At 41.7% G+C, this 17501-nt stretch overlaps 2 protein-coding genes across 2 annotated transcripts; one reads left to right on the top strand and one right to left on the bottom strand.

Moving 5' to 3' along the window:
• Window positions 1-1693: 1693 nt before the first annotated feature.
• On the top strand, window positions 1694-9084 carry LOC308166621 (fucolectin-like; the record flags this gene model as incomplete). Its single annotated transcript, XM_080540950.1, has 5 exons — window positions 1694-1707; window positions 4941-5168; window positions 6391-6545; window positions 7423-7711; window positions 8717-9084. 5 exons carry the CDS (start codon window positions 1694-1696, stop codon window positions 8865-8867), a joined length of 837 nt encoding a protein of 278 aa, XP_080397076.1. The 3' UTR covers window positions 8868-9084.
• Window positions 9085-9647: 563 nt separating this feature from the next.
• Window positions 9648-16279, bottom strand: tdp2a (tyrosyl-DNA phosphodiesterase 2a). Its single transcript, XM_080540682.1, has 6 exons — window positions 16196-16279; window positions 14611-15243; window positions 13293-13384; window positions 12707-12825; window positions 12184-12354; window positions 9648-10095 (listed from the first exon to the last, which is right to left on the bottom strand). The coding sequence occupies exons 2-6, from the start codon at window positions 15231-15233 to the stop codon at window positions 9781-9783; spliced, it is 1320 nt and encodes a 439-aa protein (XP_080396808.1). The 5' UTR covers window positions 15234-15243; window positions 16196-16279; the 3' UTR covers window positions 9648-9780.
• Window positions 16280-17501: the final 1222 nt, after the last annotated feature.

Here is a 17501-nt window from a genome sequence, read left to right as displayed (position 1 = left end):
ACTCCTTTGTGTGAGGACCCCCCGCCCCCATACACAAGCCTCCCCCCTCCACAAAATATACAACTCACGAGCACCCTGCACACACACACCACTCATAATGCTTTACCATAAAACACTTAAACACTTTAATAACACAATAACACAACAGTGTTAATAATGCAAAGAATAAAAAAAAGGTTCAGTGCATTCAGTTCTGTCTCTATTGCTCTCCTCTCCCGTTGTCTCTCTGTTACTGTCCTGTTGTCCGTCTCTCTGTTGCTCCCCTCAGCTCTAAATGACAGAAATGAATTAGCTAATTAGTTGGCATGTAAACATATAGTTAGGGTTGGGTACAGTTTGGGTTTTATTCGATACCGGTGACAAATCGATACTTTAAAAACGGTACCGGTACCGAAACATCATCCTCATCCTCATCCTCCTCCTCAAATACCAACATATCCTGACGCTACAGCTGCAGGCTACTCATTTCACCACATCAACAGCCCCACATGAAACAACAGCTATAAAAGCGATAGTCACACATGTATCTCGGCCAATAATTGTGTTATTTTTGCTATACAGAAGGAGCGAAAAATACATGTACACTAGGTTAGTAAAAAGTAAAAGCCACCTTACGTTTACGGAGACAAGATAGACCAAAGTGGTCTGTTTTCAGTAGGCTGCGGTCGCGGTCCTGGAACCCATGATGCTGACGTCCGAAGTCCTTTCTTTATCCAAGATTGGATGAACGGGAGAGGGTCAAAAATGGCCTTTTTTTGGTCGGCATGGTAGCTACTGTATGTATATACTCCTGTATAGCTAATGAATGAATGTTTGCTTCTCAATAATAGGCTAGGTGCACGATCTCACTACTTCCTGAAAGGCAACTGGTATATGAACATATCCTGTCTCACTCTATTGGTTTAATTGATTAATCAGCTGTGCACTGTGTGTTCCAACGGTTTACCGCACAGCTGATTAATCAACCTTTTGCTGTTGCACAATATTCTACTGCGCCCCATGGTGTCTTGGTGGTGAAGTGCAGGCAGTCAACGGCCTACTGTAATTCACAGGAGATTAATGGTGCGCGTAGCTCTTTTGGAAAACGTGTTTATTTTACAGTATTTATAATATAAATTAAATAATATTCATTACATTGACATTTTGATCAAATAATAGTTGTGGTAATGTATTATTAGCGACCCCCACAGATTTTTGATTTTACTGCCTTCATGGGAGCTCAGAGAGTCTCAGACCATCTCTATGGGAGCTCAGCTCCCATTGGCTCCCACATAACTCGAACCCTGAAGACCAGTATTATGATGATCTCTCCTGTGTCTCTGGGCAGCCAGCCCTGTGGAAACCAGGGCCCGTACGGACCCAACCAACATCCGCACTGACCTACGACCTCTGACTGTGTGTTTCCTGCATGTGCACTGAGCTGCGAGGCTTATAATTTTAATAATAATTTTGCCATTTAGCAGACGCTTTTATCCAAAGCGACTTACAATTACGAATTACAGGGACATTCCCCCTGGAGTAACTGAGGGCTAAGTGCCTTACCCAAGGGCACACTAGTAGTGGTGTGGCTTCAGGCGGGATTTGAACTCACAACCTTCCGATCACAAGTCCAACTCACTGACTAGACCACCACTACCCCCAGTGGCTTGGCTCAGCACAGCAAACAGGCCAGTCAGCAGAGGGTCTGCCTGCTATGGAAGAGGACAGGTGGGTGTTGGTGTTCATCTCTGTTGAAGAGGAAGCTCCCCACAGCCGCAGCTGTAGGCCTACTGGGACTTATTTTATTTATTGTTAATTTGGCAGGGACAATGTACCGGTACATCAAAGAATGCACCAGAATTAGCCAAGTAGGCTAGTTTTCATCCATTCAGTCCCTGAACAGCTTAAAGAAAGACAGGCATTGGACATTTACATTACATTGCATTATACATGGTTAACACTAATGGTTATTAGCATAAAAAACAACAATCTACAGTTAATAAAAGGCTGAATGTCAGTGTTTGTCAACCTGATGTGGTTATGTGTAGCATTGAATGGGGGTTGCTTATTCTTATAAAGATGAAAAACATAATCCTGAAGTAATAACTATGTTGTTTGTGTTCGCACATATGATATGAATGGTGCTGGGGAGTAGTTCCACAACACGTGAGCTTTGAATGATAAGGTTCTATCTCCGTTTAGGGCAGTTCAGAGATATTGAGCGTCAAAGTTTTTACATTCCATTATGTTTTGTGAGATGGAACCTTTGTCTTTTATTAATTACTAACTCAAAAATGTCAACATTTTAAAAATAACACCACACGGGCATTAATAAACACCTAATGGATCAGATTATGTAAAAATAACTAAATTTTGACAAAAATGGAGATAGAACCTTATCATTCTAACGTCATGAACACCTGGTGCATTTTGCTCCAGTTACACTAAATTCAAATCAGAGTTATTTTTCCAGGAGTTATTTACTTCCTTCCTTTGTCACTACAAGCATAAGAACCCCCTGACCCCTGACCCCCTGACCCCCTAACCCTAATATTTCATGCCTTCTTGACAACCTGGTTCACCCTGCTGCTAAGCAGGTTGGTCCACCTCATGTGTTTCTCTCTGACAGCGATGTCGGTGTCTGATTGTGGTGTTTTGGATGAAAGAGTTGTGAACTACTTTTTCACAGTAGCTTTACGTTGACAGAGTACTGTGTGTTTCTCTCAGCGGTAGCTTCAGGGTAGTTCAACTTCTTCCCATGTAATGTAATGTATTGGTAGTTTAGTTAATACATGTTCAGAGTAGCTTCTCCACCACTTCATATGATCATACTATACGTATAGCTGTCGTCTTTGTATTTGTATACGTATTTGCTGTTCTTTAGATTTGGGTTCAGAGAAGTTAGTATCCACTCTTATTGTCAATGTGTAATTGTTATGTCTCTTGACAGATTGTGATTTACCTATTACTATAAATAATTCAAATAATAATATTAATGTTTCTTTTTTCTAGCATTGTGACAGCCAATGGCCCCTGGTCCTAGCATAGATTACTTTTTCTTACGATGACTGATGGACAGATGATTCATTTACTCAGACAAATGTATTTGTTGTAAGTCTCTTTGGATATAGGAGTCTGGTAAATGCCAAAAATGCTAAATAGTTAAACCTCCCTGAGTCTTACCTGATCAGGTGTCTGTCATGACAACGTACGTGAGCCTGTGACATCATCAGCGAAAACTGATACCGGTATGTCAAACAGGTTTTGCTGCTCAGTGGATCCCTGACAGGAGAGGACCCAGGTGATATAAGGCAGGACCCAGGTGAGCACGGCCTCAGTGGAGACAGCTCAGCTCACCTTACCTCACCTCTACTGCACAGTAAGGAGTGATTATTTTAATAACTGTTGGAAATTATTTCTATTGGGTTGACAAGCTAGTGTGCGCTGTATTGTTCAAAGTTCCATGCACTTTGCTTATGTTTTGTGTTTAGTTTTTCTGTAAGACATTTCTAACTCTGTAGATAAGACAGAGAAAGAAAGAGACACGTGCAGTGCATAGGGTAACTTTTTAAACTTGTTAGTCAGTTGTTGGAATTTGGTATTTTTTGCTCTAGGCACAGGGTCAGCTCATAGTCGACGCCTTGTATTGACCAGTGTTTGGGAGTGTTTATGTTAGGGACTCATTCTGTCATTTTTACAGTCCTCTCCAACCCACGTCAATTTACACTTCTACATTTACACTTTTGGCATTTAGCAGACGCCTTTATCCAAAGCGACTTACAACAACAAATACATTTGTCTAAGTAAGTAAATCATCTATCCATAAATCACAGCAAGAATGGAATGGAAAGGAATGTAGAGGCCTTAGGAGGGACAGTCGAGGTGTAGCCTGGAGAGATGGGTAGTGATTCTGCAGGTCTGATGGGTAGTGACTCTGCAGGTCTGACAGCAGTGGGAATCTCGTTCCACCAGCACCAAGACAGTGAAAAACCGTGATAACAAACAATATTATACAACAGTTAGTTCCCGACCAAGTCATTTGATTGGACAAGAGGCATTCCATGAGTGCCGATATACAGTATAACAGCACTGGGACTTTTAACTATTATGTATCACTCCGCCGCACAGGTGTTCTATTAAAATGACCGTTAATATGAATGAATGGACTTTATTGTCATTGCTACAGTACAGGTACCAAACAACGACATTTAGGAGGGGTGGCTCCCCTGGTGTTAGGAAAGAAAATAAAAAATAAAAAAACTTTAAAAAAAAAAATCACAAGAAGGGAAGGAGCTGGTTTACATAAATAAAGGCTATGTACACAATCCACTGTACTATACTGTACAGATAGACGACTAGGGTTGTCATATTGCACAATAGTATTGTTTCGCGTTATTTAAAGTGTCACAGTTTGAGGTGTAAAGCAGTGAATTATCCCTTAAAAGTTGGGAATATTTCTGTGTAAATTAATAAAAAAGATCCACCCACAGCCAATTTTCAAGGAAGAATAATTTCAGTAACATTTCTATGTAAAACCCTTTTCAGCTGCTCTTCTTCCACAGAATGGAGATAGTAGTTCTCTTCTTGCTGGCAGTACCTGGTCTCCTTTGCACTATTGTTGCTCCAGGTAAATGGTCACATACTGTATGCAGCATATCATTTTCATTTTATGTATGATTAAATGTAAAAAGTTGTTTCTTCACATCATCTGGCTGTTTAGATTTTATTTGGTATCAAAATAATCGTTCTAACTGATGTTGTCCTTGATGCAAGCAATAAAAGATACACAGTACAGCTTCTCTCTCTCTCTCTCTCTCTCTCTCTCTCTCTCTCTCTCTCTCTCTCTCTCTCTCTCTCTCTCTCTCTCTCTCTCTCTCTATTCTCTATCTCTCAGAAAACATTGCCTTACGTGGAAAGGCTACCCAGTCTCACTTGATCAATAACGCACACGCTGTTTATAGTCTTGCGTCAAATGCCATTGATGGGAACCGGGAGTCCAATTTCTTAGCTGGGTCTTGCACTGCCACTGAGACTCAGACCAATCCCTGGTGGAGACTGGACCTGCTTGGTGTATACATTATCACCTCCATCATAGTCACGAACAGAGGGGATGCTGCCCCCGAGAGACTAAACGGAGCTGAGATCCACATTGGAAACTCACTATTGGACAATGGCATTCGCAACCCCCTGTAAGGAATACATTAACCCTTAAAAATACACCGCAAGCAACAACCTCAGCCGCGCGTGTGCATGGCGGAACTGCTGCGGCTCTCACTGTTGCGGCTTCCACACTGGCTGCGTGTCTACTGCGGAGCTGCTACTGCCAGCCCTATCTTTGTACATTGAGTTTTGCCTGCAACGCATGCAGAAAAAATAGGTGTGAGTCCTAATCTCTAGAATAGATGGTGTGCCGCAATAGCCAGCTTGAGATACACTTGAGACGCGCGACTCACGCACGCGGCATGGCTGCTCTAACCCGTTGACATGGGCGCTGAAATGAAACGCACACATCACATGCTGCTGAGGTTGACGCTTGCGGTGTATTTTTTCTGTTAAGGTTTGTTCAATCTAGGTACATTAAAGGTAGACTCAGGAATATGACTTCACGCCTGTGAAAACAGAGCAACTTTCATCAAAGATATTGTAGTGAACAAGAGCGAGCGTTCACTCGTTTCACTGCTATGGGCAGAGATCTGTGCCACTAGAATTTGAATCTGAATTACTGACTTTGAATTTGAATTACTGACTTTGAATTTGAATTGCTCAATTTGATTATATATTTTTTTTTTTACTTTGAATCACATAATTTGAATTTGTATTGTTTAACTTGAATAACTGAATTGAATACAAATTCAAATTATGTGATTCAAAGTAAAAAATAAATATTCAAATTGAGCAATTCAAATTCAAAGTCAGTAATTTAGATTCAGATTCTAGTGGCACAGATCTCTGCCCATACACTGCCCTCCGACATAAGATGGCAGAGCACATGCGCCAGTCACATTCAAGTCTACAGTGTAGATTATTATTTAGTTATTTTTTGAAGGTTTCTGGCAGAGTCACCCTGCTTGTTTCGGTATGACATCATATCCCAGAGTCTACCTTTAAATAACCATAAATAACAAGCCAATAACAAAATTGTTGCATTTGTTGTTAACATCAAAATAAGGTGGGCTGTTAATAGAAGTAAGTAATACAGGTATCCTCTCTGTGTTGCCAAAAAATGTTTTCTGGTTATTGATTAGATACAATGGGGGAAATAAGTATTGAACACATCAATATTTTGTCCAGTAAATGTATTTACAATGAGCCTACATTTACAAAATGTTGATGTGTTTAATACTTATTTCCCCCACTGTATATGGATAAATAGACATTTTCTTCTTGATAAGGCATTCTCTTTACCTTCAGGGCTGGAATAATCTCCTCCATCCCAGCTGGCAGATCTCTTACTCTGAAGTGGAAGACAGGCATAAAGGGGCGTCATATAACTGTGGTTCTACCTGGGTCTGGAAAAATCCTGACGCTTTGTGAAGTGGAGGTTTATGGGTACCACGCTCCAACAGGTAAAACATACAGTGCTGCTTGAAAGTATGTGAACCCCTTGTGCAATTACAGATTTTAAAAAAAATCAGAACCAGTCTTTTTTTATCTGACATAACAGGTTCATATTTACCAACTCCATATGTTGGTTTAGAGGGAATCATGCGTGTAGTAGGAAAACTAAATTATAAATAAATGAGTGCAGGTGCAAAAAGAAGTGAACCCCAAGTTGCCTTGGTTAAATCAAATAAAACCAAATCAGGTAAAAACCAACCCAAACATAATATTTTGAGATTTGCAGACCTCCCTTGCTGTTTATCAGGTAACTGTGCATGCTTCAACAATAAGAAGAATACTGAATCAAAATGGCATTTGTGGGAGGGTTGCTAGGGAGAAGCCTCTGCTGTAAAAAATAACCAAACTGCCCTTCTTAACTTTGCCGGGCACCATCTTGACATGCCTGAAGGTTTCTGGAAGTCCATTCTCTGGATGGATGATCAAATCCACTATGTTTGTTGAAAACCCAACGCCTACCACCAAAAGAACCTTATCCCAACAGTCAAGCATGGTGGTGGGAATGTCATGATCTGGGGCTGCTTTTCCTCTTCTGGATCTGGCTGACTCCACATCAGGAGATCCATGAATTTTGATGTATACCAGGAGATTTTTTTAACAGAACTTCAAGCCATCAGTCAAGGAGCTAAAGCTGGGCTGAAATGGGCGACCCAAAGCATTCACACAAATCTATAATTGCACAAGGGGTTCACATACTTTCATGCAGCACTGTATGCCTTTCTCTTCTTTCCTCTATTTCATCTTCATATAAACTTCCTATTTCATAACTTAAAATAGCCTTGTGAACTCATAGACCAATGTAATATGTCCCTTCTACCTGTACAGGAGAGAACGTAGCTTTGTATGGAAAAGCCACCCAATCATCGCTATATAATGGGATCGGAGCTGCATACAATGCCATTGATGGGAACCGTGATGGCTTGCTTGGTCATGGATCCTGCGCGTGCACTGACAGCCAACTTAAACCCTGGTGGAGAGTTGACCTTCTGAAGACCTTTAAGGTGTTCTCTGTGACCATCACCAACAGAGTGGACGCTGCTCCCAACCGACTCAATGGAGCTGAGATCCGCATCGGAAACTCACTGGACAACAACAATGGCAACAACAATCCAAGGTGAACTATCAGAGTTGAAGTCCATACATACATGATGTTACTGTATTATTCTGGATACAATCAGTACTGCACTATCTCGGTTTCTGTCCACAATGAGCCCCTAATACAGTGCCCTGCGTAAGGACATTGAAGCATTTTTTCTTCTTTTGGTTCTTTACTACAAAAGTAGTACCCAGACGCTGGGTGTTTTCTCTGGTGATGCTCTGCCAGGCCTATACTGCAGCCATCTTCAGTTATTATTATTTTGCCTAAAATCTGATCATGAAATGAAATGCATGCATGTTCAATTAGATTTAAATCTGGAGATTGACATGGCAAGTGAAGAACCTTCCACTTTTGGGCCCTGACACCTAGTTGCTATGGCAGTATGCTTTGGATCATTGTCTTATTGTATGATGAAGTGCCCTCTAATGACTTGAGGCATTTGCTTGACATGATGTTTCTGTACACTTCAAAATACATTCTGCAGCAGTTGCATCATCAATTAAGACAAGTTACCAAGTACATGCTCAAACCATAACACCCCCTCCTCCACCATGTTTCAAAGACGAGGTGGTATGCTGTATATGCTGCAGATTTTCTACAAACTTTTCTCTTGGAATCAACGTGCTAAATCATAGCTAGTAATCAACCAACACAAAACAAAAAGGTAGGCATTGTGAAAAGGGCAACCAAACATTTCCCCATGCTGCAGCTTTTTTGAAGGGCTTGGAGGTCATCAGCCACAGGTGCGCCCATTAGTCGAATCAACAGGAGCAGCACATCCATGGCCTCCTGAGACACACCACCTCAAAAGAGCAAATCGGGCAGGGGCATAACCAATAACCATAGTAATTGTAAAAGCCCAAACCTTTGGTGTACAGAGCCAAAAGAAGACAACATGCTTCACCGTCCATTACTTACCATTTGTGAACTGGATGCTGAGTCTTGTACAGTGATTGAGAAGCTTTATTACTTAAACATGTTACTGCTGTTTTGAATCGATCAATCTGCTCAATCCTACAGATGTGATGTCATCTCCTCGATCCCAGCTGGCTTCTCCACCACATTCCAGTGTAACGGGATGGAGGGTCGCTACGTCAACGTGGTCATTCCAGACAGGACTGAGTATCTGACTCTCTGTGAGGTGGAAGTGTACGGAGCACAGCTAGTTTGATGATGCATCAGTCCTCAATAATGCGCCTATAGCTTATTCAATAACACGCCTATAGCTTATTCCGTGTCTATTCTTTGTCCGTGTCTATCACATGTGAAACATTTCTTGTGTTGCATTACTTGAAAATGGATAAAGATTGCTCTCTCCATCACGCCTCTCATGTTTGATATATAAAGAAATGACATGAATAAATAAAAGTTTGTCTTTTCAACCATCAGATGGTGCTCTTGTATTGCAAATAGTATTCTTCCCCCTTTCTCGAAATGTTGGATGGAGGTTGCAAAATATTGTCATTCTGCTGTTATTTATTAAGAAATCCGGGTAATGATGGGTACTTTCTAGGACTTATTTCAAAGATCTATACACAACTACCTAATAACACATGGTGTTGAATTGGACATTCAACTGAGTCCCAAAGAAACCAAACTGCTGTTAATTGAGGTCTAAGCCTATATTCTTCCAGCTACATTTGTCATTACATTGTAATAACAGTATAACACCAAGTGTAGGAATGATATGTGAAATTACCACAGTGCTGGAGTGTTGTCTCATCTCTGCTCAGCTGGGCTGAGAAATCTGGGCCTTGAAAATACAGTTTTTATGCTGTTAAATTAGAGCCCTTAGACTGCAAGTTTATGTATTGGACTGCAGTGTGTGTCTGAACTGAGAGAGAAGCTAGAGGAAATCTCTTCCCATGATTAATTGGAGAAAAAAACACACACTCGTAATAAAAACATCAAACCTTTTAATCTGCTAATCTCTCAAATATGCCCCCCTGCCAATGATGATTTAAAAACCAAAGATAATAGATGTAGATGCTATACATCCACTCCAATTGTGTCAGATAATCGATTACCTTAAGGAAGGTATAATTAGGAGGAAGAATACATTTGAAAAGGGGCTAGAACTGACATCAACTGCTAACTATTCTTTCAGTATCACTCTGAGGTTTCTCCATAGCAAAGGTGCAGAGGATGCCCCAGTGATCGCTGGTGAAGCGCCCGCACTCCAGCCTCTCCATGCCCACCAGGGTCATGCCGTCTGGACTGACCATGGACCCCACGTCGGCCTGCCTCAGGAAGAGGCGGTCAAAGCGCAGGCGGGCTGGGAAGGGTAGCTCCTTGTTGTCATTGGTGATTAAATCCCAGGTGTAGCGGCAGTCCTCCGGTTGTCCCAGGGACTCCCACACATCACAGATACCATCAGGTAGACCACCTAGCTTTTTTACCTGGAAATATATACAAACACACACACACACACACAAAGATGCACACATATTTCAAGTTTGATCAAAGAGAAACACATTCAGTAAACTCACACTCAACACAAGCAAATAGTTGCTCTACGGACACAAAAACAGTAAATCTACCATATCGTCATGTGCAAATAGGCAGTCAAATCATCGTTCTGCAGTCAAAGTACATTTTCCAGGCATGACTTTGTCTCTCTTACTTTCTTTCCTTCCCTCGATCCATCCTCCCACACTCTCTCACCTCCTCCCTAGCTGTACTCCTGCCAGTCTCCCCCCTCTCTTCCCCCCTCCCCATTCCTCTCTCTCTAACCTTGTCCCCAGGCTATTGCACATACAAGCCTGGAAAAACAATGACTCAACCCAGGGGGGTATTCCATGAACGCAGATAAAAGAAAATCCAGGCTTATTTTGATAAACCGCGATCATTTCAGTGCGAGTTCCATTCCCTGAATGTGGCTGAAAGAAATGGCTGCTGAGTTACCATGGCAACTTATGCCTCAGAACTAACCTGGTACCTACAAGGTTAATTGTCAAGATTAAGTTAGATGCGTGTCAAAAATGTTAAACAGGCGGAAACAAAATCCCAAAAGAATGTTCCGCCAAGTGTCTTTTTGGAAAACATTAGGTCCTAATGTCCTAGCCTAACGTGACAAACACTGATTTGTGACAAATGTGACAAAGCATGAATTTATGTTTTACTTAAGTTCCAAAGAAAGTATTAATGAAAATAAACAAGTTAAGAAAAGCACATTCACTGTCTTCAAAAGCTAATAGATAGATAGTTAGATAGATAGAGGAAGAGGTGTAGATAGATAGGTGTGCGTATCAGCTTCCATCATTAACAGCAGAGTGCTGTGTCTGGTGCAGAGGTTAAAGCAGCTGGCTAGCAATCAGAAGGTTGCTGGTTCAATCCTTGCCTCGGGAGAGAGTGGTGGACTGTAATTTCATGTTTTTTTGGGGGGCATTTAACAGAAGCCTTCATGCAAATTGATTTACAATAAAGACATTTGTCTAGGTAAGCGAATCATCTATCAATCAGTAATCATAAGAAATTGTAATCTATGGCAAATCCAGGGGCCAGTTACAATGCTAGAAGAACATAATTTACTAGTCAGAAAGGCTTCAAACACCATTGTAGTTATGTCAGTTCTCGTAAATTAGCCTACACCATCATTTTAAACATAAATGTTTAGATTAGATTCAACTTTATTGTTATTGCAGAGTAGCCTACCTAAGTATCAGACAACGAAATGCAGTAGAAAGTGTACGGTATGTCAGAAGCGGGATTCGAGCCCACGCCTCAAAAGGACACTGTGATCTGAATGCAGTGCCTAATAACACTCTGCCATCCTGCCAATCTGATATTGTTTAGCCTGCTGATAATATAACCACAGTAGTGAACGTTCATTCACGTACGCATTTTATCTGTCAGCAATTCTTTTGCCAGGCCATTTCCCTCGCCTCGTTAATTGCGGCAGTATTGCCCTTTTTTACTTCTTATTTTTCGTCTTCATAAAGCTCCATCAGCAGAGCGCTGCACTCTCAATTTCTAGTCATAGTATCTTCTTTTCGACAATCGGCTGTTCTGGGCTGCTTATTACGCCGTGCGTGCGCCCAAAGCGAGCATTTCCAAGAACTGAACAGAGTTAGCGTTGACGAGGCAAGGCTGAATTGTGTTATTGGAATGACTTGAGTATTAAATCACAGTCAACATTAACTCTATCCAGGCTTTTTCAACTAATCGCTGATTTAGTTATCAACGTACGTGGAATACCCCCCTGGCCTCAGTGGGAGTGAATTTATAATCACGTTTTTGTTATTATTCGATTTTAGTGAATCACACGACTGTGAGGTGTGGCTGATCATTAGAAATGTGTGGTGCACCAAGCACTCAGGGGAGAATGCTGTGGGAGATGATTGATGTAAAGTAAGTAAAGCCCATGGCTATGCGTCAGGAGTTTTTTTCCAATCTTTGAATTGGATCATCAAAGTCTGACGTGTTGGTCCACCAGACCTTCTGAGCATATTTGAAGAGTCTGGTAATACGGTTACACTCTCTCTGACCTCCCAGTCCCTGAGGTTGGTGTCTCCCCCAAAGATAACGGTGTGGTCCTGGGGCTGCTCCGTCATCATCTTCCACACGCTGCACAGCTGGTTCAGGCGTTCCTGGGAGTTGGGCTTCGTGCTCTCCAGGTGGGACGTCATCACACACAGGGGACGGCCTAAGAAACTCACCTGGCCAGACAGAGAGAGGCGAGAGATCAAGGGCACGTCAACACTAAAATATGAAAGTATCAATACGAAAACAACAGAATACATCTCATAAAGGAATTCTGTTATTGTATGGTGCATTGGTATCATAATGTATCATATAGTATCACTCATAAGCTTTGAAGCAGTGAGAGATACCTAGAAAAACAGCTACAACAAAGAAATATAGTCGCAAGAGCAAATTAAGGGCGCATGGGTTAACCTACATTTGCATATATGTCATCATTTATAGTACATATTAATTTGCATGTATTTTTAGAAGTATGTCGATTGGAATGACAGAGAGCAGAGAGGGAGAGAGAAAGAGAGAGCTCACATGGGCCATAAGCAAGTTCCTCCTCATCTTTGTGGTTGGGTATTTCACTATCTCACTCTCCAGTAGCTGAACTCTTGACTTCCTCAGCAGAATCGCAGTGAAATATTCTTTGTCACTACCTGGGATAGACCATCAGAAATATTACACATGAGCTGCCATAGACACACAATCACAACTAACAGAGTTACATAAGCTACAATAGCTATGATGGATGTTAGTAGTTTCAAGTTTCAAGTTTTATTGTTACGTCACCTTACACAAGTGTAAGAGAGTAAAATGCTTAGGCTTCGGTTCCTTGATATTACAGCACAAAGACAAGTAAGGCAAGACAACGCAAGATAAATAAAGTGACAATAGTTATAAGACAGTATCCTGGAGTTATGTTACACAGTTATGTTATACAGTATCCTGGCATTATTGTTCATAATACAAAAGTGTGATATTTGTGAAAATGTTCACAATTTGTAATCAATAAGACACCTTCATAAATCAAGGTCATATCACTGAAATCAATTTGAGCAGTACTTAAAATGTCCAGACATCATTCCAAATGACTTTAAGTTATTGAAAGGTTACAATCTCTTACCTGGAAACACATGGTATGGCTTCAGAACCTCCTTCAACATTTGGTAAAATGGTGAAATTACCTCCTGCAGCAGCACCACATCTGGATGGTAACTTAAAGAATGAAAATAAGAAATGATTAACACTCAAGACTTTTTAAGCTGCTTTAGACAATATTGTTGTTTCGTGTCACTGATAAAAATGTGTTGATGGTGTCGCAGTGGAATTCTGGAATTCTGTTCAGTCTCCCAGTGTGTATTTGTTTTTAGACCGCATAAGGTTGGGCAGCCCTATTCTCCCTCCGCCAGGGCTGGTGGGGAGGGAGTTTGGATAGGGCTAGGTGACCTCTGTTGTGGTTAGGATTTGAAGGTGTGATTGTATGTTGTGTATGTGGAAGAGGAAGAACGCTTGTTTCTTTGTTTTGTTGATGACTAAAACTAAAATTAAAAAAACTTCCATGGCTAGTCAAAATCCTCAGGTTGTTATTGAAAAGGTACCATTGTTCTCAATGACTCCCATGGACATTTTAGGGTTAACTAAAATGGTAACATTTCACTATGGTACATGAAAGCACAAAGCAAAGCATTTTCACTGTGACAAAAGTGTCAGACAAAATTGGGCAGAAGAAGAATCTAGGACAGACTTCAAAAACATTGGCCCAAAATCCCATTAACTGTGACTGCTGGCTCTCTTCCACTGGCCACAGCTTCTCTCTGCTCAGTGGGAGGGTGGCTTACAGTACTGACACAGCTCTCACTTTTTTATTTTATTTTTTTATTTGTTTTTCAGATTTTATCCCTTTTTCACCCAATTTGGTAGCCAATTGAACCCAACCTAGCATCCAATTATCCCCTGCCTATTGCGTAGGATCCGCCGCACGACCCCGTGGCCGGCAGCCCCAGAGGAGACCGCCAGGCAGACTAGCTGACTGGCTCCTCGAGCCCAGCACCGTTATTCCGGCACCCCGGGGGCGCTGTTGCGCGACGGATCCTTGTCCGGAAATATTCCTATACCGCCCTCGGGAGCGGCCGCTCAATATGCCGCTCCCTGTGTGTGCCCCGGCCATATCCGGGTCTGGCGAGCTGGGATTCGATCCCAGTCCCCGGTGGGCAGCTTGCACTAGTGGCTAGTGCTTAGACCGCTACACCACCACGGGGCACTTCACAGCTCTCACTTCTAAATGGTTACAGCTTTTATTAAGTGTGGAGCTATGGGGAGTAGTAGCCTCTAACCACTGATACAGGGTCAGATATTATTTCATCCCATTGGGTACGGTTGGGGTAGTAGGGTAATCTGTTGGTAAAAAAGCAACTTCAATCTCGAGTGCTGTTGTTACTCACTCAATCAGGTAATCTAGTAGCTTTGAGAAGCGCTCCTTGATGTCCTCCATGTCCAGGCCGTCTATGTTCCAGGTCAACAAGGTGAGTTTGTCTGGATCTCCCTGTTTCTTAGGCTTGATTTCGGTTTGGTCTAGAGACCAAAACCGTTTTGCCGATGTAGGAGACGGCTGGTCGGTGGATGACTGATGAGATGACTTGGATGAATGGTCGTTGGATGACTGTTGTGGAGATGACTGTGGAGATAATTGATATGCCTCATCAGGGGTTGACTGGGTTGGAGGGGTTAAGAGGTGCTGTTCTTGGGCTGACTGGGCATTTAGAAGTAGGTGCTTTGGTTGGGTCAGAGGAGAATGGACTAAAGTTGGATGGGTTGGTTTGGATTGCGCTGATGCAGGGTGCGATCGGTCTGGTTGTCCTGAAGGTGGATTAGGTTCCTCAGGCAGTGATTGATCAGAGACATACTGTCCTGGGGGGGATTGGCACATCTCTCCATCCTTGTCCTTCATTTTCCTGTCACCCGTCTCTTTATTCCCTCTCTTCTTCTTCTTTTTCCCCTCGAATATCATAGGGACCTGTTCAAGGGAGTCACTCCTCTTCTTGTCGCTATCTACTGGATTGTTCATGTTGGTGTGGCTGTAGTCAATTAAGAGAAATGAGAGAGATATTATTATTGTTGAACTCAAAATCGTCCCGTAGCAATCTCACATACAGTATTAATTTGTGCCTCTTGTTGCTTAGGATTTGACCTTTATGTACGGTAATATCACAAACCAGTAACATTTGAATATGGTCTTGTAAATGTAATGTTAATGTCATGTAAATGATCTTGGTGTGCAAAGAATGGGGGTGGAAATGAACTGGAGTGTATTGTTCGTCCTTCTGGATGATTCATCGTTGCACGCATATTGAAGTCATGTGATGTGGTTGCACTATGATCATGGATTTTAAGGCAAGGCAAGTTTATTTGTATAGCACATACAACACACATACAACATCTTACTTATCATTTAGGCCTACCTTATCTCTGAGCCTTGCTCATCCCCCATTTGTGTGTTTCACCTGAAACCTCTCAAATGAGGTGAAATTAAATGGCAATTGGCAAGGAAGAGCAAGGTGGACCCCTCACTGCAGTGTGGCTCTGCTGATTCACTTACTTAGTCAAATGTAATAATAATACATTGTATAGTTGTACAAACATACACATGTATGGTTGTACGTCGTATTGGATAAAGAGGCTAAATGCCCAAAATGTAAAATGTAAATCCAGCTGTAATCTGGTATCCTCTCTATCAAGTTTGAAACTTTAGAGAATAATTGAGCCCACCTTTGGCAAAAGCGGTGCGCTTTTCTAAAGAAAATAAAAGTTTGATACATAAGGAGAGGTTTGGTGGCATAATGTCACACGATGTTAAGATTGTCACATACATGACAACATTCCCCAAAGTGAATTGCTGCAGTATGATTCATTTGTATTGTGTTATTGTTGTAGTGAGATCCGAATTCACGCACACTCTAATAGGCTAACAGCAAAGCATCGGTTGTCATTTGTGAATTATAACCAAAACATAACTGCATGCTTACTTACGTTTCAGAGCTTGCAGATGTCGTAAGGCCAAGCGTACGTGACTTGTGGGACCTGGGACGGCATAAAGCAGGGAAGGAGGGGCAAGTTTCGTTTCATTGTTGAACCGCGGTGAGGTTAGGTGAGGTGAGGAGGTGAAGTTAGTTTCGTTTTTCATATTCGCCGGCCAAACATGGAAGCCCGTATTTCAGAATAAGAGTCGCCTGAATGAAACTTGAATTTGTTTTGTGTTCCGTAAACTATGGAATCATATATGGACATAATATAACATTCAAAGTGGCAAATGATAAGTCAATATCATGTTTGAAATAATACAAGACACACACACACACACACACACACACACACACACACACACGCACACACACACACGCACGCACACACACGCACACACACACACACACACACACACACACACACACACACACACACACACACACACACACACACACACACACACACACACAATGTATTATTATGTCTGTAAGTATTGCTATTATCATATTATTATGATTATGATGATTATGATTATTATTGTTGTTATTATTATTATTATTATTGTTGCTATTATTATTATTATTATTATTGTTGCTATTATTATTATTATTATTATATTGTATATAATACAATATAATTACAAGGTCTACTGACTACGTCATTATACTGTAAGTGGTTATAAAGGCTCTATAACAGACAACCCGTTCCCTTCCCCCGTCGAGGACAGTATCTCCTCCCTCGCTACCGGGCGTTTGGAGACATAACGGCGCACAGGCCGTCCGTGGATGTTAATGCGCATTCTCCATTCCGCTCCGCTCGCAGAGCAAACGACCACAGGCGTGTCGCCACACAGGCGTTCGCACCCGGAGGAGCTACAAAGCAATAATGTCTACTGGTAAAAACAGGCGGCGCTGCAGCACTAAGATAACGTAAACAACAAGACCGTAGAATAACCGAGCCGAGGCAGCAATTTCAGCAACTTGGGACACATAAACAGGAAACTATGGCTACACCACCATCACAACAAATTATCACAATATCCCTGGCAATTCACATGCCTATTTAATTAATGAGAAACTCACTTCAAGCTGCAATTTGGATTTGGCCATATCTCCTCCATCAGCCCCATCCTTGGTAAGTGACTCGTACTAGTCAGACAGCTTAGGACGTTTGCTGCCCTTTCTTTTGCTCGCTTGAAAAAATAAAAATATATCTTTATTTAGGCCTAAGCCAAGGCGAAAGAGTCTCGCCTACATATTGAAATCAGTAACCGAACATGTGTTATTATTATGATGAGCGTTTGCATGTTTGT

The sequence above is a fragment of the Nansenia antarctica genome (assembly GCF_963989245.1).
Source record: "Nansenia antarctica genome assembly, chromosome: 10".
Classification (NCBI taxonomy): Eukaryota; Metazoa; Chordata; class Actinopteri; order Argentiniformes; family Microstomatidae; genus Nansenia; species Nansenia antarctica.
This window is presented reverse-complemented; position numbering and strand designations above follow the sequence as displayed.

Bases quoted from the DNA above. Each gene is read 5' to 3' on its own strand.
- tdp2a (XM_080540682.1), bottom strand. From the start codon at position 15,233: ATGAACAATCCAGTAGATAGCGACAAGAAGAGGAGTGACTCCCTTGAA. The intron at 13,385-14,610 runs GTGAGTAACAAC...TCATTCTTTAAG, and splicing joins CTACTAGATTACCTGATTGA to TTACCATCCAGATGTGGTGC. The intron at 12,355-12,706 runs GTGAGCTCTCTC...CTGTCTGGCCAG, and splicing joins GGAACTTGCTTATGGCCCAT to GTGAGTTTCTTAGGCCGTCC.